Source organism: Halichoeres trimaculatus, unplaced genomic scaffold (genome assembly GCF_033239565.1).
Source record: "Halichoeres trimaculatus isolate MK-OKI-2021-1 unplaced genomic scaffold, fHalTri1.1 fHalTri1_scaffold_11, whole genome shotgun sequence".
Classification (NCBI taxonomy): Eukaryota; Metazoa; Chordata; class Actinopteri; order Labriformes; family Labridae; genus Halichoeres; species Halichoeres trimaculatus.
In genome coordinates this window covers 12,388,669-12,411,353 of record NW_027437189.1, presented here as the reverse complement: position 1 = coordinate 12,411,353, position 22,685 = coordinate 12,388,669, and the positions used below count along the sequence as shown (strand labels likewise).

Sequence of the window (22,685 nt, the reverse complement as noted above, 5' to 3'; positions counted from 1 at the left end):
GGATGAGGGACAGGGCCCTGAGCTGTGCCAGTCCCACCTCCACTGCCCCCCCTGCCCCTTAACTCCTTTAAAGAGCATCACATACGACTAACTAAAACACTTAAACTCACAAACTAACATGGTAATATGTTTCCACTGATAAAAAACCCACACAGTAACAGGTTCACAAACTTTAACATGTACACGAGTCCGACCGCTTTCCTCTTTTTTTTTTAATTTATTTATTTTTTTTATAAATGCTGACCAGACTTGCCTCATTGACCCATGCCCACCTGCTTCCTCCTCCCAGACAGGCCTTCATGAGGATCCTGAAAAATAGCACAGAGGAGTGAGGAGGCAGGTGTTAAAAGGGTGAGGGGCATGTCCAGGTCTTTGCAGGGATATGGGTATGATAAAGGAAGGGTACGAGGTCATGGGACAGGTGAGGGTGGTGTAGAGGGGTGGGCTTTAGGTAGAGAGGGCAAGACTCTGGGTTTGTGATCGTTTAAAGGTGGGTTAGACCAGTGAAGATGGGCATGCTTTACATTATTCATCTGATTTATCTCCATTTTAGTTTGTATTTTTTAGGTTCATTTTGTTTTCTGCACTTCAGACACAAGACATGGATGTATGATACCATTAGATTTTTCCAGGGTTTCACTATTTTCAACCACTACATTTTATCTGTGAGTTTATGTTTTTGTGTGTGTGTGTTTGGATACCTCTGCAGTACACGTGTGAGAGTGAGCGTGTGCATGTGTGTGTGCCTGCTTGTGCGTATGAGCTTGTTTGAAGGTGAGTGTGTATATGTGTGTAAGTGTGTGATCAAGATTGCAGATACAGTACTTTTTAATTCAGTTTATTTTCATTACCGCTCTCCCATTTCGTAGCAGTTACCGTTCATTTTGTCAAAGACATGACCATTTCATCCCCCTTACTGTGCTGTTTGCTATGCTACTCATTTTTACAAGAACCATCTGCTTCTTTGTTTTAATCCAGCAATGAAAGGAAATGTTGTATCCCAGACTTTGATAGTAGTTATATTCACTGCAGACCAGCTGTGCAAGCTTTACATTGAGTCTCCTTTTATTATTTGATTCTTACTGGGAGCACAAGTTGTTTCAATAAACATTTCAATGAAAATAAACAAAAAACTTGGTTAAAAAAAAAGGTTTGGGTCACGTCTGTTTCTTTGCATTTTGCACGTGAAATGCAATAAGTCATTTTGGCCAGAAGAGGGCAACAAGAGCACATGTGAGACTGTGTGTGAGACCTTTACATTGAAATAACTACCAAAAGGAGGGAAAATAGTAATAAAAGTGGCTTTTTGGTTCGTAAATATAAAACAGAGTTTCAGGCATTTCTTAAAGTGGGTCATTATGGGGTTACTTGGGCTGACAGGATTAATCTATCTACAGAAACTGCTCATGTTTGATAAGATATCTGGTTCAAACTGATATCTTTCACTTTCGTCAGGTCTTGTGTGAGCCTCGAATTATAATCCATCCTCACTGCCATGAATGACCAACACAGTTTACCTTATTTGTATATATGTGGTAGAAATAATCATTTTAGACCTTTTACAGTATCTGGTTGCACTGGTTTCCCACGGTAACCACAACATTTGAACATCGACCACACTCAGAGGAAAAAATTCCCTGTCTTTTATATTTTCTTATCTATGAACTTTTACTTTAATTTGCACATTTGTTTTGAGTATCATGTACGGCATGGGTGATGACTACTAAAGTAACGCCAAAGACTCAGTCATTTTGTACAAAAGCATCGTTCTGTATTCTGCTACTGGGAAAAACAAAGAAACAACTTTGACCAGTACAATGAGCTGGAGAGAAACTGGGTCCTGACACTGGGGTATACCACATTGCTCTATTACTCTCACTCAATCAATCAAACACACACACACACACACACACACACACACACACACACACACACACACACACACACACACACACACACACACACACACACACACACACACAGACACCAAATACACTCGTACATTTTCAGCAATGACAAAGATTTGGACACCTACAGTCACATTTATCTGATATGTGTTGACAGTTTTGTAATTTAATTTTTATCACACTAAGAAGTCCCCCATACCATACCTAAGGGTAACAGGTCAAAAAACCTGCAGCTGTATAAATTTCATGCCATGGCTATCACATTGTTCTTATCATCAAAGTCTTTCTTGCTTTATTCTTTCCCTCCCAGTTGTGTACAAAAACAACATAACAGTATTCTCTACCTTCTTCATGGTCACATTTTATTATCATCATTGCATATTAAGTTAAACTGTGATTATCACTTTGTGATGACTTGCCAGCTGTAGATAAAGTAAACACAGGGGGTGAAATAAAAATGAACTTATTTTGAGATAAGAGATAACAGAACTTAAGAACACAAACTGAACAAGGAACAAAGAGACTGGGACATCTCCAGGGCTAAAACAGACAGATAACCTTGAAGATGAGATTATTAGCCCAGCTCCCAAAGAAGTAAATAGCTCTCAGAAAAAGAAACTGCAGCCACATCATCATGTCAGACAGACATGTTTTTTATTGTCTTTGCTGAACTACTTTCCAGCAGCAAGTCTGCCTTCAACTGCAGCGCCAGAGTCAGGAGCATGTCCAGTAGATTATTGTGTTGTTCTGGTCCCCGATTTCTGACTTTTATGAGAAACATTCAGGTTGTATGCTGATGACTGTGGCAATAGAACATTTTCATTAACTATTACAACAATAATATAACAATATATTTATATATATAAAAACAGGAATGAGAGTACTTTATAAAAGCCCTTTTGATTACAATGCACTCTCCTCCAGGTTATCCAGTCTCATCATGATGATGTCACTGGTCACACTGCTTTGACTCATCAGTTTGGCAGCTCTGTCTCCACGCAGGGCTACTCACTGCATGCGGTCGGGTTGATGCAGGGGGTAGTGGAGGAATGCCTGAGGGGCAGCAGACATAGTGGTGAGAGCAGCTAGAGATGGGTGGATGGCAGCTTGAGGGGTTGGAGATGTGTTCAGGGTGGGCGCTGAGTGGCCCGGGGAGAAACTGTAGCTGAGGTAGCCAGCTGATGGCGATGGCGAAGGGGTGTAAGGGTACTGCTCCAGTCCCGTTGGGGCATAGTGGCTGTATGCAGAGCTGTAGTCCAGGTACGGGGAGGCAAGTGCTGCTGCTGTGGGGCTGAGCTGGGACTGCAGCACCAGGCTGGGCTGCAGGAAGGCCTGAGGGTAGACATACTGCTGGGAAAACCTGGATGGACAGAGGAGGAAGGATTTAGGATAATAAAAATATAAGTTATCTAAGTACTTGTAGAGCATTAGTTGATAATAAGATCATTTTTTTTCTTGGGAAAGCTTCTCAGAGATTGGTATTGTCTGATGGCAAATTCAATTTCCATTTTTGAGACTGCTGGTTGAAACACAAATGATGAATACATGCCAACTTGGACTTGAAATCAGCGATGGACATTTTAATTTATGTACTGTGATTTATGGACCAATCCCATTTAACACAAAGAGAAATATATTCATTTGTGCACTCTCATTTCTGACAATATATGAAAATAAAGTGTATGCCAAAAATTGACTGCAGATAGAGAACAAAAATGTGTCAATGTTCTTTCTGTGTTTGTATGAATATTTATCTAAATCACTTCTGTTATTATTCTGTAACTACTTCAAGTTAAGCATTTGCTGAAGCAAATTTACATTTTCTGCAACATATCACGTGAAAGTTGTGCAATAGTATAACTAATCATCCAACTATGTTGAATACTTGATAATGATTAGTTAAAACTCTTCACAGCAGTTTTTCATTTTAAACAGCAAAGTGAGGCAACCAAAAACCCTCATCTCACTGGAAAGATGTTACACTACATCTCATGCGCCATTCATGATTTCACCTGTTCCTCTTGTTTTTAACAAATGAACTAAAATGTTAAATAAAACTAACAGCTGTCAGAGTTTAAGTCATTTTTTTGTGAAATTAACTCTCTGGTTTATTCATTCATGTTGCCTGAAAAGGACCTGGTGCACGTTTCCGTGGTGTCAAAACTGCAGCAATGTAGCGCCAACTACTGGCGAAGAGGACTTACTGGACACAAGACTTTGTTGTCTTGAGTATCAGCTGCTGGTACAGGCAGCTCTCACAAGTACTGATACCTTGAAATAAAGCTGGTATTAGCCCAAAACCGGATACTAGATACTGGTACTAGTCCATTCAACTGAAAATAATAAGCTCAGTGTCACTTTGACCTGTAAACAAGCTGATGAGAGAAAACACTGGTGCTGTGAAAGTGCACTAAGTGTTGAACCTCAAAAAACTATTTTTAATTTAAAAGAAAAAAAAAAGAGAAAAAAATAATTAATATATATATATATATATATATATATATATATATATATATATATATATATATATATATATATATATATATATATATATGATTAAAATGAGCCTGTTTTTATTTCTAGTTGGTAGACAGTTAATATGTGGGATACTGTTTTGTTCTTAATATTTATAATCATTGTTATTCCATTATGAAAAATTTCTGAATTTATTTTTAAAGATGAATTGGAGCAACTAAGTACATTCACAAATATTCTGAGACACAAAAAGATCAGCGTTGAGGGAACGCAGCTAGTTTGTTCTTTATTATAGATCAAGTCATAATGTTAGCACTCATATAATTATATGTGCAAGAATAGAAACAAACAGACACCTGAAGGCATCATCCAACTCCTACTCAAAGAGCAATTATCGTCCCAGCACCCTTAAAATAGGCTATTCCCTTGTGTTGCAGTTCAATTAGCACACCATCTGAGAATCATGAAAAAGAAAACATATTTTCCAAATTACCTACAACCCAATAAAAAATTAATCGTACAAAAATAAAGCATTAATGTGCCTTTGCTCCAAATTGTAGTCTCGAAATTGCATGGTTGTGCCTTTGAATCAGGTTAAATGTGTGTCTCTGTATCTCTCATACACACAGACACACACAGACACACACAGACACACACACACAGACACACACACACACACACACACACACACACACACACACACACACACACACACACACACACACACACACACACACACACACACACACACACACACATACACGGGTACAACCTGCCACAACAGATGCCTCTCATAAAACTGTTGATTCTCGGAGCAACAGTAATAATGAGAGGAGAAAGAGCTCCTCTGTCCTCCTGAATTCAGTCATGCCCTTGCCTGAGGCCGCTCACTTAACCTGAACTGCCTCTGCTACATCTGGAAACAGCAACACCAATCAGATCAAAAGAACTGGGTTACGCTACTGCACTTAAGTAGAAACAACACAACATGGCAGTATTTAACACGTACACTGTAGTGACCCAGCCTGCAGTCAAACCATTAACCTGGTGGGTAACCTTGTCACTGAGTGTGACCAGGTGAACAGAGTCCAGCTCCTGCTGCTGCTTACCTCTAAACAGAGCGAGAACAGGGATCAGGCGAGCTTACACAACAAATACAGGGACCAGGCCTGTTCACACCCTCTCTGATGTATACAAAACACACACAGATACAGGCCAGCATGAACAGAGTGTCCGAAAAATTCACTCTGATGCACATGAGTTAGTTTTTCACTTGTTTGACCAATCAAAACCCCAAATTTTCTGATGTTCCTGTTAACAAATTTCAACAGCTTGTTTCCATCCGGGTCAGCGCTTATTGGGCTATTCTTAATTGAAAGGAAGAAGCATGGATTATACAAAATGAAGTCTTAACAGCAGCAAAAATAGGTGCAAATAGATGTACATCACCTGTATTCACACAATGCACTGTTTTGTTAACGCAGGATGTTTATCGGTAACTTCAGGATCATCGTCAGTGTGGGTGTGAGCACATACTTTGATCTTTAGAGCTTCCACTAGTTTTATCTTCAATTGAATTTGCTGATTACATATTACTCATTCAATTTCAAATAGATAAAACGGATAGCATTTTAGCGCATGGTTCTAGATATAAAACCGTAATTGGCTAAACGTAACCGTCTGCTTGAGGCTGGCTCCAGAAGTACTGGAAGTCACATACACACCAAGCCAAAAAAAAGCTGCTTTCAAAGCAAAAATTAACCTATTTACGTCTCCTGTCTGCATCGCTGATTTTACTATCGGCACACACTGTAAATGGGGTGAATTTCTTTCTAATCTGGCAGTTCATAGGACATTAAGATTGCGTGCTCACCCAATCAGAGGCACAGCTCAGGTCACATGATCAACATGCACCCTATAGCTGTACGCAGTGCCCTTGCCACTACCAATATGGCCGCAATATCCGATGTGCTTCATTTTCCATTTCAGAAACAGACAAGTGACATTAGGGAGACTGCGTCCATGTTTTAAACAGTCTATGTACCAAACAGACTGAAGGCAACTTTAACGTAAGATGACGTTTTCCAACCAAATACTTGATGCTTTACTTTTGCTAAAGTGTTAATCATTAATTTAGGGTTAGAGTTGGGAATCAAAAACCGGTTCCTGTTAAGAATCAATAAGAAATGTTTCAATCCATTGATATCATTAGCCTTTGTGCTTAACGATTCTCATCGATTCTTTACACTATGCCAAGGCTGCAGGACCTTATGTGACTAGTCAGCCACAGCTTTCCTAGCTTGGCAGTTAGGTAATATTTCCAAAGAAAACCCTGTTTAAGGATTTCTAGCTTGAAATTTTACAGACCAACTGTACACCCAAAGAAATCTACATACCTCTCTTACAGGAGATTCCTATTCAATACATTCAAAATAAACAAAATAGCGCTAGCTTGATGCTAATGTATACATGCATACATCAGTATAACTTTGGCTTCGGAGTAGAATTCCAACTTTCATCACAGAGGCATATCACAGTTATTCTTTTTAAACAACACTAAGAACTCCAAATGTCAAAATACTTTCAGGCAAATGAAAGAAAAGTTAGCAGTTGGCTTCAGAACTACGGCAAGGTTCCAAACAACTTGGAATAATGCTATAACAACTTTGAGACACTAGATGGCCTACTTGAGTCAATAACATATATAAACTGTCCATCACCGTCACATGACGTGCAATTTTTACTTATTTATTTATATTTACGCCAGGAGATATCCAGATCCAATGACCAATTACATATTTATTCACTTGAAAAAAAGAAATTGATAAGGGAATCGATAAAAAATTGAATCGATAAGCAGAATTGACAAGGGCATTGATTTTGATAAAATCTTATAAATACCCATCCCTATTTAGGGTTTTGGGCACAATTTAGAAATGAGATGCAATGTATACAACAAACTCTATGAGGAGATTTTCACTGTAGCCTAACATTTTCCAAACAAAAAGACAGACACAAGTCCTTCTGATTTTTTAAGAGTGAAAAAGATTTGTTTACTATTTCTATTGCATGACTGATAACTCTTAAAATCGTCAAGACATTGAAACAGACATCAAACATTACACTTTATATCACGATTTTTGTATTACGGACTACCTATCATCTGAAGGAAATGTGCAGCTCTAAATGAGAAGAATAAAGCAGTCATGCTGTCACAGGGGTCAAAATTTGGAAGATTTCACAGGTTTTCTGTTGATGTTGATGAAGGGATTCAAACACCTGTTTTCTCACATTAGGATTATGCCAGCTGGAAAATCAAAGGACAGTGTTAAGAGAGATTGTAGTGAGAAAATGAAAAACCAAATGAAACAGAGAAATCATAGTTTATTAATCATTACCAGGAAACCAGATCACATGTACAAGCTGATGGACTTGTCTTCATTCCCCCTGCCTGCCCTGGATAGAAAAGTCAAACTGACCACACACAGTGCCTGTCACAACAGCCCACTCTAGAGGAATTCACAGACTATCTTTGAATGGTATGGTGGTATGTCCAGGGTTGGGATAAAGTTACCAGATTGATGCTCTAGAGTGTCTGAGGAGCAGGCTTTTCAAACTGTGCATAATTCCTCCTCTCCCACTTCTAATTCATATCTCTCTTAAGGATAACTCTCACAGTATACTGTGTGCTGATGTTGGATCTTACCAGAGATAGAAAGCGTCTCATTCATTGATGAGTATTTGGGGCCTTCAGAGGAGGCCTAGCTACAAAAAAACAGCACCATGAGAAAGATAAACCCTTCAGCTTGATGATATTCAACAACATATAACGTCAAAGCACAGCTGACGCTAATAATCTCTGTGCATCTTGTCCCTCCTTGCTTGCACTCCCTCGGTATCTCCCAGAGCAGAAGTGCAGTGTCATTCCCACGGCTGTGTGCCGTTGCCTGCTGGCCTGCCAGCCTGTGCACCCGCCTGACTGATCCAATGTGACAGCGGCATCGTACGAGAGGGGAGCTGCGCCTCGCCTCTCTCCTCACCGTGCTTGGCATCATTTCTGACTGTCAAACACACATTGATACACGCACCAAAACACACTCCTACACACACTCATGGGGAGTAAGCAGGCATGCAGAAACACACTAAAACTAATATGAAATACACAAGTTGAACAAGTGAGCATGCAAGTCTGGAGGATTGGTATTACAAAGACACTGAACAGGTTGTGTGTAGTCAGTTAAGAAGCTTAGAAGAGGAAGTGTGTGTGTGTGTGGTGAGTGAAGACTAATTGCTGCAGCTGCATGGGTGTACTCTCACTAACAGACCCATGAGAGCAGAATAACCTCCACCGACTCCCTCCTCTCTGGGTTTACTCCCTTACAGACAGCTTCCTCTGCACTCCCCCTCACTGTCCTTCCTCAAAGCCAGGCAGTGGGATTAAAGCGATATGATGTACTAAAGAAGAAGAGAAAGAAAAAGACATCTGGGTTTCTCTCTCTCTCTCTTTTTTTAGGGTCAAGGTCAGGACTCCTTGGGCGAGGAGGGGGCAGGAAAGAGAGGGATCAGCCATCATATCACCCTCGCCTCAGGACAAACACGCTTTTAATAGTTCAGATCGGGGATGTGAGGAGGGTGAGTCAGTCAAAGAGACAAACACACATGTTTGCGGAGAACCCACATACGTGACCCTCCGCCCTGCTCTCTTGATAAACACACACACGCACACAGCTTGAGGGAGGGTGAGGGATAGGGAGGCCAGCATCAGCACTGGACACTCAGCTCTAATGTCAGCAGACAAGAAAGACATTTAAATGAATACATGAATATAAATACAGCTGCGTGGTACAGAGAAAACATGCATTCAGTGATCTGGTTATTGGAAGCTATCACAGCAGCTTGAGTGATTATCATTTTAATTTGTTGCAGTTTGCATGAGCTGCAAGAATAAAGCGAGGAAAAAGAAGATACCCGCACTGCAACATGATATGAATCACATATTTTAATTCCTACTGTTGCATCAAAGAGTATTCCATTATTATTTTTGAGCTTTCTGGAGTTTATTGGTTTTGACAGCCAAAAAACAAACAAACAAAAAAAACAGGAAATGTGGGGAGCTGAGAGGAGGGGAAGACATGCAGAAAATGGCTATGTCTGGGAGTTGGATCAGCAACCACTGAGACAAGGGCTGTAGCCTCTGTGAACAGGGCGTATGAATAAACTGCTAGCGGTGCACTGAAAACATAATGTTTAAATCTACTTGGACAACTTGAATAAACACTGTTGCCACTGAAGTCTTAACCATCATCTAATCTTAGGTGCCATCATCTTTGAAAAAAACATTATAGGTGGGGATGTGCTGTTCCGTTCTCAGTTTTTAAAAACCATCCCGGTATGATTTGTTTGGATTTTGGAGAACAGAGCGTTCGCATTGGGAGAGAAAAATTGAAAATCGTTATATTGTTTGACAATATCAAGATCAGAAATATTTTGCCATTTTTTTTTAGATTCAAATTCTTCATTTCAGTCTTTGTTCATAAACTGGATTGGACAAAAGTTACCACTTTTCTCCAGCAGAGGGTAGAATGTTTCTCTCTGACTCAAGTGATGTGCATTTTATGGAAAAATATGGCTCGTGACATAGTCCTTAGACATTATCATCACCATTTAACTTTTTCACATGGTCTGGTGTTAAAAAAGCAAACTAAATATCGCAAAAATCGTAAATATCGAAGAATCCCACTTTAAATTGGCACCCAAAAATTGTAATAGAATCAAATTGTGAGAATAACATATTGTCCCAGCCCTAGAGTTACATTCATGGTTGCCAGTGCCATCAAACTTTAAAGGGACTGTGAGGACTATCTGTTTGAAGTAGACTACAGCGACACCTTTGGCCTGGAGTCACGTGCACACTGTAACAAAGACGTCTCTTAACAAGGTGTGTGTTTGTTTCGGAAATGAATGAAGGTCAGATCTTTTTTTTAACACTACTTTTCTGTGTTCAAGACAACTTTTAACCTGATACAATGCAAAAAGGTAAGGAATTTCTCAACAGTTATTTAGCAACAAGCAAAGTTTGTCCGTTAGATCCGTAGTTTAGTAGCTGGCTACATGTAGCTGCCCTACTTACAGACATGTCGTTAGTGTGTAAAGTTAGTGAATCCTGGTTAGCTGTGTCCAGCTAGTCATCTACCAAGCAGCCAGAAAAGCACTCAGAGAGCACAGACCTCCGCCAAGCATATTGTGATTGTCACGCAACAGTTGAGTCCTACTGTAATGTTATACTCCCTTTCAGCAGACTGTCTGCTACAATTTGGTGTTAGTTGCAGCTTTGTACGATAATTTGTTACCTAACAGTGTTGAAAATAATGATGACCCAGTAAATATTTCATATTCTGGGTCTTAGTATCTAGGATATTGCCAGGGTCTTGATAATACTTTTACATCAGAAATTATGGTGACCTTGTCTTGTAATGTTTTGCAAAGAAATCCGACCATTTATCGTGGAGTTATATCTCACAACGATAAAAAATCCTTAAAAAAATCAAGGATCCAGACATGATCCGGATCACCTCCAAAATGTATTCCTTAACCCCATTTTGAACATTTCCTGAAAATTTTATCAAGAGCTGTTTGTTACTTTTTTAAATTAATTAGTTTACAGACAAACTCACCTAAAAACATAACCTTCTTGGCAGAGGTAACTATGACATAGAAAAATTGGTGCATAAAAATCATTCAGAATACAAGACAGGAAATATTTCTGGCGGAAAAATTGTTTGCATATCTTTAAATGCATTTCTTTAAAACACCATGAAAAAAATACTGACAAGACTCAGATCCTGATCCTACCAAAAAAATTCTGATGCATTTTCTCCCCACATCGCCCCCTATTGGAGAACATCTCTTAGGAAGAATATCTACATATCCTTGAATCTGTGATGATGGAGCATGTGTGTGTGTGTGTGTGTGTGTGTGTGTGTGTGTGTGTGTGTGTGTGTGTGTGTGTGTGTGTGTGTGTGTAAACATGAGCTCTTCAACATAACTGCAGCAATATTAAACTATGAGATAAATGATAAGAGAAGATGTGTGAGGCTACAATGCTGCTACTGAACAAAGTATATTAATGCAGACCAGATATGTGTCAGCTGGAGCGTCCTGTGCAATAAAAGATTCTAATATACGCTTTTTTTTCAATCTTTGTTTCAAATCCTGCATGATGGTTTCTCCTAATTGGGTCCCAGGGTAAGAAAATTAACACCTGAGGGCTTCTCATCTACCTAAACCCCTCGACAGACAGAGAGCGATAAACTACAGGCTGAGAAAGGAGAGGAAGAAAAGATTATTTAGAGAAAGGGAGAGAGGTGGGCAGATTAAAATGAAAGAGTGACAAGAAAAATGATGTTGAGAGAAGTTAAACATATTAAAGAATTCAACAAGAAGCTGCCCACATTTCTCAGATGTCTGATGTTTCACAGCAGGAACATTTCTCACTCAATTTCAGACGCATTTCAAACACAGAAACCAGCTTCAGCATCAAACACACGCAGCTCTAAAGCTTCACTGAACCCAGCCACGACTACATGCAGCCACAGGTGTGCTCTTAGTCTCTGTGACCCCCCTTCTCTTCCGTCTCTGTTCTACTGCTTCAACAGGAAGTCCCCCCCTTCCTCTGCTGCCCCTCTCCTTCCTCTCCTTTCTCTCTTTCTCAGAAGATAAACACAAGAACAAAATGAATTTTTACTCTTGCCAAGCTCCAACGCTGGGTGCTAAAGGCAGACAGCAGGCAGCCATGGGCGACAGATGTCCCCCCCTCCCTCGAATGTGAACGTCCCTCTTTCCTCCCCCTCCCCAGACTCAGCTGTACCTCAAAGCCACGTTTGGCATCAGCCCGTCCTCTGTTCTCTAAAAACTTAAAGCAAACACTCCCAAGCAGCACACATAGCAAACAACCCCAAAGCTCTTCTTTGTTTGAGTTTGTCTTTTATTTGCTGCTTGTGTGTGAGCGAGGTAAACCCTCACCCCCCTCCAAAAAGCAACAAAAAGGCTCCACTGTACTGGCCATGTTAATTGTTGAGCAACAACCAGCAGCAGGCTAATTTAGTTTAGCTTAGCCAAGATTAATCTGGCAAAGCTAAAACAGAAATATTTTAAAAAATTAGAGTTAAAAGCTTGCCACTAATTTGCAAAGAGATATAATATATCAGATATAAATGAAGATTACTGATAAAAAAATACAATTTAACTATTATTTTTTTCAGTAGAATGACCAGCTAGGTGAGGACTGCCTCATCAAAGAGTAAACATCACTGGTAAACCCAACCAGCACAATGGTAGGACATAAGTGTCCACCTACTACCTTTACAAAAAAAATAACGTTTCTTTTTCTGTACATGCTATAACTGTCAGTACAAACTACACAGGTAATTTAAGCCACAGGTGGCTTGTTTGGCTAGCAGGTGGTCTCACTGTGGGTATCTGCCAGGCAACTAGGCAACAAGCCTTAAATCTATGTTTTTGCCTGTACCTAAAGTTCGCCACAGATAGCCTGGTGGTCTAGGCTGCGTTCCATGTGGTTCGCCCCAAGCGGCAACCTACGGTCTGGGAATATGAGAAAATGCGGAAGTCCTACAATCTGCTGTTTCTCGAGTGTTCGCTTGAGGCTGGCTCGGGAAGTAGCAGAAGTCACATACACACCAAGCCAAAAAAAGCCATTTTCAAAGCAGAAATTAACCTATTAACCTTTACAGCCTGGTTCAAAAAATATCTCCTGTCTCCTGTAATTTTACTACCGGCACCCACTGTACGGGGAATGAAATGAAATTTTTTTCTAACTCAGCCATTCGGAGGATATTAAGATTGCAAGCTCCCCCAATAGGAGGCACAGCTGAGGGTCACCAATCGGCGCCTTATGGCTGTAGGCCAAGCCCTTGCCACTACCAATATGGCCGCTATAGCAGATGTGCTTCATTTTTCGTTTCAGCAACTGACGAGTGACGTTCAGGAGACTACGTCCATGTTTTATACAGTCTCTGGTTCGCCCTCATGTAGTTGGTCTGGGTTCGACTGTAGCCTGTGGCCTCTTTCCTGCATGGTGCTCCCCACTCTTGTCCTATTTCCTGCTCTATCCACTGTCCTCTTTTATCCCATTAGATTAGAAAATACTTTACATATTTAAAAGTTATGTTATTATTTCTATTACTATCTATTTCATTTTATTATTTTTTTTTACCTTCTCATACTTTACTTTATTAAAGACAAAAAAGCCCCCAAAAAATAACCTAAAAAAGAAAGATTCAAGGGCCGTGAGGATTACTACACTGAAAACTTGGGGGGGGGGGGGGGGGGGGGACTCAGTTTCCCAGGAGCACTAGTACCCACTACTGTCAAGAGGATGTGACTCATACCATGTAAATCTGTTTCAAAGCAAATGAACAGTGGCCAGATCTTCTCTAAAACACTTCTTTGTTCAATTTAACTTTTTATTCAAAAGTTAGGTAGCACTACTGTTTGGGGGTAACAACAAGCAAACTATATCCAATGCTACTAAGCCTGGTTCTCTGAGATGTGACCGTAATGTGTTAGGTTAGTGAATCCTCATTATTTCCTACCAGTGCTGACCACTGCTGTAAAACTGCTGCATGTGGGTTGTAATGCAGCCTTTGGCCTGTGTTTTAGCCTTTAGCCTATCCGCTATCACTCTCCCATTTTGCTTTCTGCTGCTCTTCTACTCCTGCTTTGGTGTCCACTATTTCAGCCAAATAAAACTGAGAAATCTTTTTCAGCAGAGAAAAACACGGAGCTGTCTTTTCGCTGATAAACTTTGTTGGCTGATGAGGTTTTGTCATAGGGGCTTCTATGTGCCATTAATCAATATGTTCCTGGACTTTGGCGCTAATAATCTTATTTTAAATCATGGATTGGTAAACCTTTTCTAAAAGATTAAACTCACCAGTTGTCAGGGTTATAAATTATACTTAAGGAAACACATTAATGATTCAGACTATAGACACAGCATTTACCAGTGATTACTTTACTATGGATATTGTAAAGGGTTTTTTTGGTCTCTTTTAGGTGATATTCAAAATGCAAATATGTAAATAACAAATGATATGAAATTAGTGTAATCTGACAGTACTAGTCATGGTTTGAGATTCAGTTCAGGGCATTATTTTGAAATAAAAGAGCCTAAAGACACAAATGGCTGATCTACCTCTTTTTGAACCCTTTTAAGTATGTTTCGCAAGAATGGAAATGAATTTTAAAAGAATTTTCTTGTAAAAAGGTTTTTTCTACTCCAAAAATCAAGGTTAAAAAACCCCATAACAAATCAGGTGATAGATTCTGTGTATGCACGTTTTGAGGTCTACATTACTACTCACTTCTGCTCTTTGTGCTGTCCTTGTATTGAACATCTGCCCACATGAATGGAAAAAGAAAAAAGCTGTCTTATAACACAGAGGCGTATTTGATATGCCACCTTACAAAAACATTCAAAAGACCTCCCTGCAGCACGTAACAGTTTGAACCTTGCCTGTATCAGATCATCAGTGTCATGAAAAAAAGAAACAGATTCAAAATATCTCCTCTCCTCTATCTGGCCTGCACAGGCCTGTGAGAAATCTTGGCTATATCTTGAAGATGTTCCTAAAATAAAAGTCCTTCACTTTGCCAAGAGATGTCTTAAACTGACTGCAGTCATACTGATCATGTCACTGACACATCTCGCCTTAGAGCAGCGAGATCTGAACTGAACAGATGTGTGCTCTGCAAACAAACCAAATGTGAAAAACAGAAGGATTTCACAGGCTGAGGTTCAGTAATTGTTTAATCCAAATGTGTAATTTATGTATAATTTGTACTCGAAAGGAGCTGAACAACAAAGGAGTATAGACAGATTCATTTAGGAGTCAGTATTTCCTCAGATTTCATTTAGACAAAAAGAAGACTGTGATTTGATGACAGTTTAATCATTGTGTAATCGGAGAGATGGATGACAACATGTGACAGTGACACTAATTTGACACGGAGAGTTTCCTGTTAAGGAAAAAGAGAATCTGCAGCTGTTTGAGCCTCTGAGGTTAGAGGTGATGCAGAGATTGGTATCACTTCTTTTTCTATGACAGAGTTCAAACACCAAACGGGGCATGGTTCACTGTGTGCATTAAGAAACAGCTTTATGGTTCAAAATCTGTATTGTGTTATGTTTCAGTGAAAAGGAAAGTGAATCAATAATCCTTTGACTTAAAATTCTAGCCAAGTTGTGAGAAGTTATACATAATTATGTGTTACTACATTTTATTGGTTATAGATTGATTACAGAAGCACTTCTTTTCTCTTTATTACACATCTTAAAAGCAATACTTTTTGAGTCCAACTGCAGTTCAGATTATTCCCAAAATCCTAACAGGCTATCTCAAAAAATATGTTTATTTTTCTATGCTGATTAAAACAGAAACAACAGATTAACTAAGAATAGAGAATAATACAAAAGAAAAAAATTAATACTGTTTTTTTTTTAGAGAACTTTCAAGCAAAAAAAGGTTTTCCATAATTCACAAAGACAATTATAATTTTCCAAAAACAAACTAAAATATTGTCTCGAGGATGGCTTTGTCATTTAGGTCTGAAAATGTAATTAAAGGTTTTATGGTGGTGAAGTGGTTAGCACTGTTGCCCCACAGAAAGGTTCTGGTGCGAATGCCAAACAGGGCAGGAGCCTTTCTGTGTGGAGTTTGCATGTTCTGCATGTGTGCATGTGTGGGGTTTCCCGGGTACCAGTTCCTCCCACATGCTTAATAGGTTGACTGGTAACTCTAGATTGCCCCTAGGTGTGTGTATGTGTGTGTGTATGTGTGGCTGTTGGTCTATGTGTTAGCCCTGTGATTGGAAGGCAGACCCTTCCACAACACCAAACAGGAAGAGCTATACAGATAATGGATGGATTGGTGGAAATTTAACAAGAGACCACACAGACATAACTGTATATGACTGACCTGATTACATGGGACACAAACACAAACACATATTCATTATTAACTAAATATTTGTGTTTCTACCCTGTCAGAAAAACCTGCCACCTATAGTGAGCGTTTTTGTCTTCAGGCTTGTTTGTTAGTCAACAAGTAACTACATGTTTCTGCATCTTTTGTTTCAAACCTAGGATTTGTCAAACCTGCTGCTCTTCCTGGATACAGAGATTTAAGTAGGGCCGACTCCCAGCGCCTACATTGTAAGAGACTTTCAATCAACCCATCATCACTCATTCATGGACTCATCTGGGTCATCCTCAATTCCCTGATCACTCATTCAAAAATTGAGGGTTGCAATATTAATAGCACTGAGAACAGTTGAGGATTTTAATGGACTTTGCTGCTGTGGCGGGATCACTACTTGTCATCTTGCAGAGAGTCAGTGTGAAGAGGTCTTTCTCAAAACACTACATCATGCAAACGCCTCAAAAATACACATCAATTATTGAAGACACAGTCATTCTGTCAAACGAAAACTTTTTCTTTACCTGGACACCAGGCACTCTCATATTTTAAAGTCAATGGGAGACGACTGTTATATTACTAAGTGGCAACTTTTGGTAAAAAAACACGAGGCCTATGTAAAAGTTCTGGAAAATGTAGTCCTTCGATATTACACTTGAGGCTGGCTGCATATACACAACAAGCCAAAAAATAAACATGTTCATAGTCTGGTTCAAAAAACAGCTTGGATAGCTCATCTCTCGCTCTGTTCGGACAGTGAATTTTTGTATTTCCAATATGGCATCTGTTGACAATGGGCTTCAAAAGTCTGTATCAGAAACAAACTGGTGACATCACTAAAACTATGTCCATATATTACACATTCTATAAATACTACTTAGCCTTATCTTTAACCAGCTTAGAAAGATAAAGAAATAAATAAGGCTTGTCCAGAAGATTCAATAAGAAAGTGCTCTGTCACTCTATTGTCTCTAATAGCTCTGGCAATGAATCATCCTCCACATTTCAATCAGGATCTGAGTCATTTGTTTTTTTCTTTAGTGCTCAAACTGAAACTAAAAAAAAGCAACATGAGGAGGCATAACAGTTGTTACATTTGGAAAATCGGGACTTTTTTTAATGAGAAACCAGCAATTCTTCCGATTGAGGCAAACTTCGCATTTGGTTAAATGCAAATGGATCGTGCTTATATAGACTTCAGATCATTCCAAGTGCTTTTACATTACAAGTCACAGTCACCACATTCATACACAGCTGGCAGAGGCTGCTATGTAAAGTAAATCTGTTCACATGTTTACTGTTTTATTTTTACAATGTTTACTTTTTCTGTAAAAAAAATCACTGTTATCATTTTTTAGAAGACCAGCAAGAATTCAGAGCAGCACAGGTAACGTGAATTTTAAACATTGCCTTGAAGCAGTTTGGTGATCACTGTAGTCCAACATGGGCTCAGAATGCTGTATGAATAGTTGTGCATTAATGGGTTACAGATGTGAAGTCCACCTGATATATACAGAGATATTAAACCAATATGAACCACATTTCTCTGGGTATGAAAGAAATGAGAGACAACGGCAGTCATGCGTATGTGTGTGTGTGTCTGTGCATGTGTGTGTGTAGAGCAAAGAGGGAAAGGATGCAGGGAAGTTTTACTAAATGGCTTGTTGCCTCAGTGAAGCCCAAGTCATGCGTGAGTGAAATCCAGAATTGAGCTTCTCATGTGTTTAATGGACCAAATGGAGCGAGGGGGACAACAGAAGATGAATCGAAATTCAATGTAGAGACACAGACGTAACATGTTCAAAGTGCGGCACAGTTAATACAGCCGTCAGAGGGGCTGTGATGGCTCTTTTTTTCTTTCTTTCACACTCTAGAGTGGCACTAACTACCACAACCCAAGCTGAGAGCAGGAGCGAGGGCTCTGAAATGTCAAGGACGGAGGAGTGAAATGTATTGTGTTGAGGAGGAGGCAGGTGAGAGAAAAAGAGAGAGAGGTGGAAATAGAGGTATTGATTGTTCTCCGTCTTACCCGTATTGCCTCTGAGCCCACGTGGGATGGACTTGCTGAACTCCAACAGAGAGACCTGCAGACAGAGAAAGAGAGGTAGCAGTGAGGAGGGGCATTTTAGTCTGTTTGTGGCAGATGTTAGCATGTATAATTTAAGGGTATCAGACACCAAATGTTATTCCCCCACACAAGCTCCATAACAAATAGTGATGCACTCCACTGCGCACAAACATCTGTGACCTCGCTGCCTCCAGAGTTCACCAGGAATCAGCTGAGGCTGAGTAAGACAGGAGAAACATCTCCTCCTCTTCTCTGTCCCTCCTCTGACTTCACTTCTACATTCCTCCAGCCTGTCATCCCTCTCTAAAAAGCCTTCCTTTTTTTGTATGAATGTATATCTTATTGCACATTTCCTTCCTTCGACAGGACAAAGAGGACACAGTCATTTCTTGCTCCAGCAGTCCCATCCCCTCTTTGCTCTTCTTATTCTCTCGCACACAATAACAAAATACCAAGCGCTGCCATCTCCCATCAGCTGCATGCTTGGAGAGTTGCGTTGCAGTTGCTGGCCCGGAATAAGGACACACAGTCAGTTGTTGTTGGCGATGCTGTTTGTCAATCACACCTACACTCGACAGTATTTCAGCCAGCGAGCTTTGGGTGGAGGGAAGAGGGCAGAGCTGCTGTCAGGGTTTAGTTTGCACAGAGAAGTCAGAGGGGGAGCATAAAGCATGTGTGTGCTGGTTTGTAATGCTTAAAAAAGCCCCCGATGCTTAAAGCTGGGGGTTAAATAGAGTATGCAAAGAGTGAATGTATGTTGAGGAAAAGCATCTGCTTAAAATTAGTGGTGTTTTATCTGAGAAACCACAAATTTGTTTATATGTTTATGGTTTTTAGATTGATTGTCATGCTGCTCTGAGTTACTGCTCATCTCCCTGAAGCATGAAAACTACAGAATTTGAGCTGCCTTATCTTTCATCAGAGGCAGATTATCACTATTAGGGAATCTGCTGCAACACTGCAATATATTGATGACGTCTTTTTGTCGTCCTGTACCTCGCATTGATATTTGTGATGACAGAGGCTGATATTAAGATTTATCCATTTTAATACAGCCAGCAGAGAGTGCCTTCTCTTAATCATAAATATATTTATGGATTGTTAATTCATCCCTAGGGGGGATTTGCAGTGGCCCAGACATCCATGTTTTTGTTTCTTCATCCTGACATCTCTCAGGAACAAACACCAGTTTACAAAAAACTAAACATACAATATAAAAAGTCAAAGACACAAAAAAGCAGAGGATTTCATCCTGTGAACAACGGTTACTTAGAGAGGAATTTGGGAAGCAATTCACCACTTGGAAGTTACTACAAGTAATCACATTAAAGAGGGGTATTATGCTTTAAAGAAGGGGATATTATGCTTTAAAAAATTAAAGCATGGATATAAAAGGAGCTGGCCATCTATACTTTATGTGGGCTAATTTTCAAGCTGCTACAAATTCATATGCTGTGGAAATTCCTGAATCTGTCTGTGAACTGCTCTAAACAATCTCTTCTAAAGATGACACAAGATCTTAACGAGATTCCCACAAGATCTCCACCAGACTTGTTGAAATTATGAAGTCATCACATAGGGATCTCCTCACTGGTTCATGATGTGGTCAAGGTGTCTCAAAGACCAAGGTCTGTGCATAGATCTGCCCCCAACAGGCTTCACTAGGACTGGCCAATCAGAGAGAAGAGAGTTTTGTGAAGTGGGCAGCCTTAAAGAGACAGCAGCTAAAATAGGGCATTTCAGACAGGGGCTAAAACGGTTTTCTGGAACACCAACTGAGAAAAATAGAGATTAATTTTCCACTTTAAATCATGTAAAGCTACTACAGGGGTACTAGAGGGACAGTCTAAAGCCTAAAATAAAGTACAATAACCTCTTTGTTCTTGTTTTGAAGAAATATCGGTTATAAAGGTAACTGACATCAAATCTGACCATACAAAGATGGACTTGAACATTTATTGCAAAGCTTTAAATATATCCCCAATTTATATTCCTGATTTGATATCATTGATAAAAAGAAAGCATCATTGTTTCTCCTTTGTAAAGATTTAAACCATATATCTTTAGCACTAGCTTAAGTCCCGGTACAGGGTTAGCTTACTGCTCATATAATGTACAAATAAGACCAGGCTTCATATAATGTGTTCATGACTGTTCATGTTGCTTTTATACTTACTTGTTTGTGAGCTCCGAGGCTTTGCTCCGAGGTATGCCAGATTCACATTGGCCTTCCTGCCATCGATGATGGGGTTTGCGTCTTTACATGCCCGCTCTGCTGCCCCCCTGTCCACCATAGTCACCTGTTGACAACATCAGAACATGGCTCATCAAAATCACTCCATCAGACACATAAAAGTATGTGAAGTCTTCTCTGTTAAGTGACGATGGAGTGATTCCAACATGAGTGCTCAGATGAAGCATCAGACCCTGAAGCTGGGCAACCCTGGAGGGTGATGCTGTCCTTGTCTCTCCTTGAATGATTCAGTCTTTTTGCTGAATACACAAGGAGACAGTGAGTCCTTTTCATGTAGCCATTAGTGAGTTTTCTACTTCCGTTAGAGCTCATGTAGGAGGCAGATTTGGCTTTTTCACTAGACGGGGCTGCCAAGATGCCTGAATCTACCTTGAGGGAGTGAGGTGAGGAGTGGGCAGAACACAGTGGGAAGGGGGTTGGGAAAGGTTGAAACACACACACACACACACACACACACACACACACACACACACACACACACACACACACACACACACACACACACACACACACACGGGGCAGCCACACTTGATTTATGGATGTTAAGACAACACCATCAAAAGCAAAAGTGACAGTGAAAGCAGAAACTGCCAGGCTTGCTTTCGTTTTGCAGCATCAGACTCTGGACTCTTGTGCAAACAGAGGCAGCACAAGATTTGAGATCAGCAGGGTTCAGGAAGCTGCAGCGAGGAATTAAAACCTCTGGGGGAGATGACATGATCATGCTGTCCCAGAGCAGACTGACAGAAAAACAGACACAGACACACATAGTGGAAGCCAAAAATACAAGGGGAGGTGGGGGGCTGTATAGGAGGAAGTCAGAATGAAGCTACTGCAGCTTTATCTTGCAGAGCCAACCGACATGTCACACCTCTGTGACCCCCAGCCCCCACCCCTTTCTTTCTATCACTCTCCGTCTTTTGCTAACAGAGCAGAAAAAAAACATCTGTCCACAGATGCAGCAGCTTATTACCAACTCAAGTGTGTCCAACTCTCTGGAGATGGTGCTTCTTAACTGTACACTAGTGGAGTGAGTGAGTGTGTGTGGGAGTGTGTTTGGGGCAGCAGAGATAATTGATGACACACTTATACGAAATAATCTGCCTCTCATGCTTCAAGCATGTGACTGCCACCAGTCACAGTGGCAGTGTGTGTGTGTGAGGGGGATTTTATTTGTGTGTGTGTGTGTGTGTGTGTGTGTGTGTGTGTGTGTGTGTGTGTGTGTGTGTGTGTGTGTGTGTGTGTGTGTGTGTGTGTGGCCTTCTATAACCCAAAACAAAACCTTCAGTAGGTTGGGGACAACCAGGACATACTGAAAACAAAACTTATCATGTAACTTTCGAAGTCGTTGCTGTCTGCAGAAAACATCAAATCTTAATCGACTCTACACCTCAGCCTTCACCATAAAGTAGAGACTTAAATTTACTCACAAAGCCGTATCCTCGAGACTTGCCCGTCTGTTTGTCTGTGATCACCACCGCCTCGTCGATGTTGCCAAAAGTCTCGAAATATTTCCGAAGTGAAGCGTCGTTGGTGTGATAAGGCAGCCCTCCGACAAAGATCTTAGTGTAGGTCGTGTCTTTCTCCATGGTGGGGTGCATTATTTCTAACGGAACCCCCACCAGCTGACCTAGAAACAGCTGCGAACTCATGCGGCTTTGAAAAAAAAAGACTAAAATAAAGAAAAACGAGGAAGCAGCGGGACAACTTGGTTGCAGAGAGGCTATAAAAGCGACAACAGCGCGTCCATGGTCAAACCCTCCAGTTGCCTCACATACAGCTGCTGGATGTGTAGTCCTCCTGACAGGTGTCTCCAAACCGCATGTCTCCTCTTCTCCAGAAAAAGAAACAGTCTTGAAGCAGCGGTAGGCGCGTCTGACGGGCGCCCACTCTGTGTCTGCTCCAATGGACGAGCGGTGCGTCTTTTCCATCGGCGTATCCCGCCTCCTGCTCCACCCTACACACACTCACACACACTGATACAC

General features: G+C 40.5%; 1 protein-coding gene across 1 annotated transcript; it reads right to left on the bottom strand.

Annotated features, from left to right (window-relative positions):
- Nucleotides 1-127: 127 nt before the first annotated feature.
- Nucleotides 128-22,591, bottom strand: rbm38 (RNA binding motif protein 38). The gene is made up of 4 exons (XM_074681618.1): nucleotides 22,131-22,591; nucleotides 20,623-20,746; nucleotides 18,408-18,462; nucleotides 128-3,267 (listed from the first exon to the last, which is right to left on the bottom strand). The coding sequence occupies exons 1-4, from the start codon at nucleotides 22,350-22,352 to the stop codon at nucleotides 2,916-2,918; spliced, it is 753 nt and encodes a 250-aa protein (XP_074537719.1). The 5' UTR covers nucleotides 22,353-22,591; the 3' UTR covers nucleotides 128-2,915.
- Nucleotides 22,592-22,685: the final 94 nt, after the last annotated feature.

Bases quoted from the DNA above. Each gene is read 5' to 3' on its own strand.
- rbm38 (XM_074681618.1), bottom strand. From the start codon at position 22,352: ATGAGTTCGCAGCTGTTTCTAGGTCAGCTGGTGGGGGTTCCGTTAGAA. The intron at 18,463-20,622 runs GTAAGTATAAAA...CTCTGTCTGCAG, and splicing joins GCCTCGGAGCTCACAAACAA to GTCTCTCTGTTGGAGTTCAG. The intron at 3,268-18,407 runs GTAAGACGGAGA...CTGTCCATCCAG, and splicing joins TGGGCTCAGAGGCAATACGG to GTTTTCCCAGCAGTATGTCT.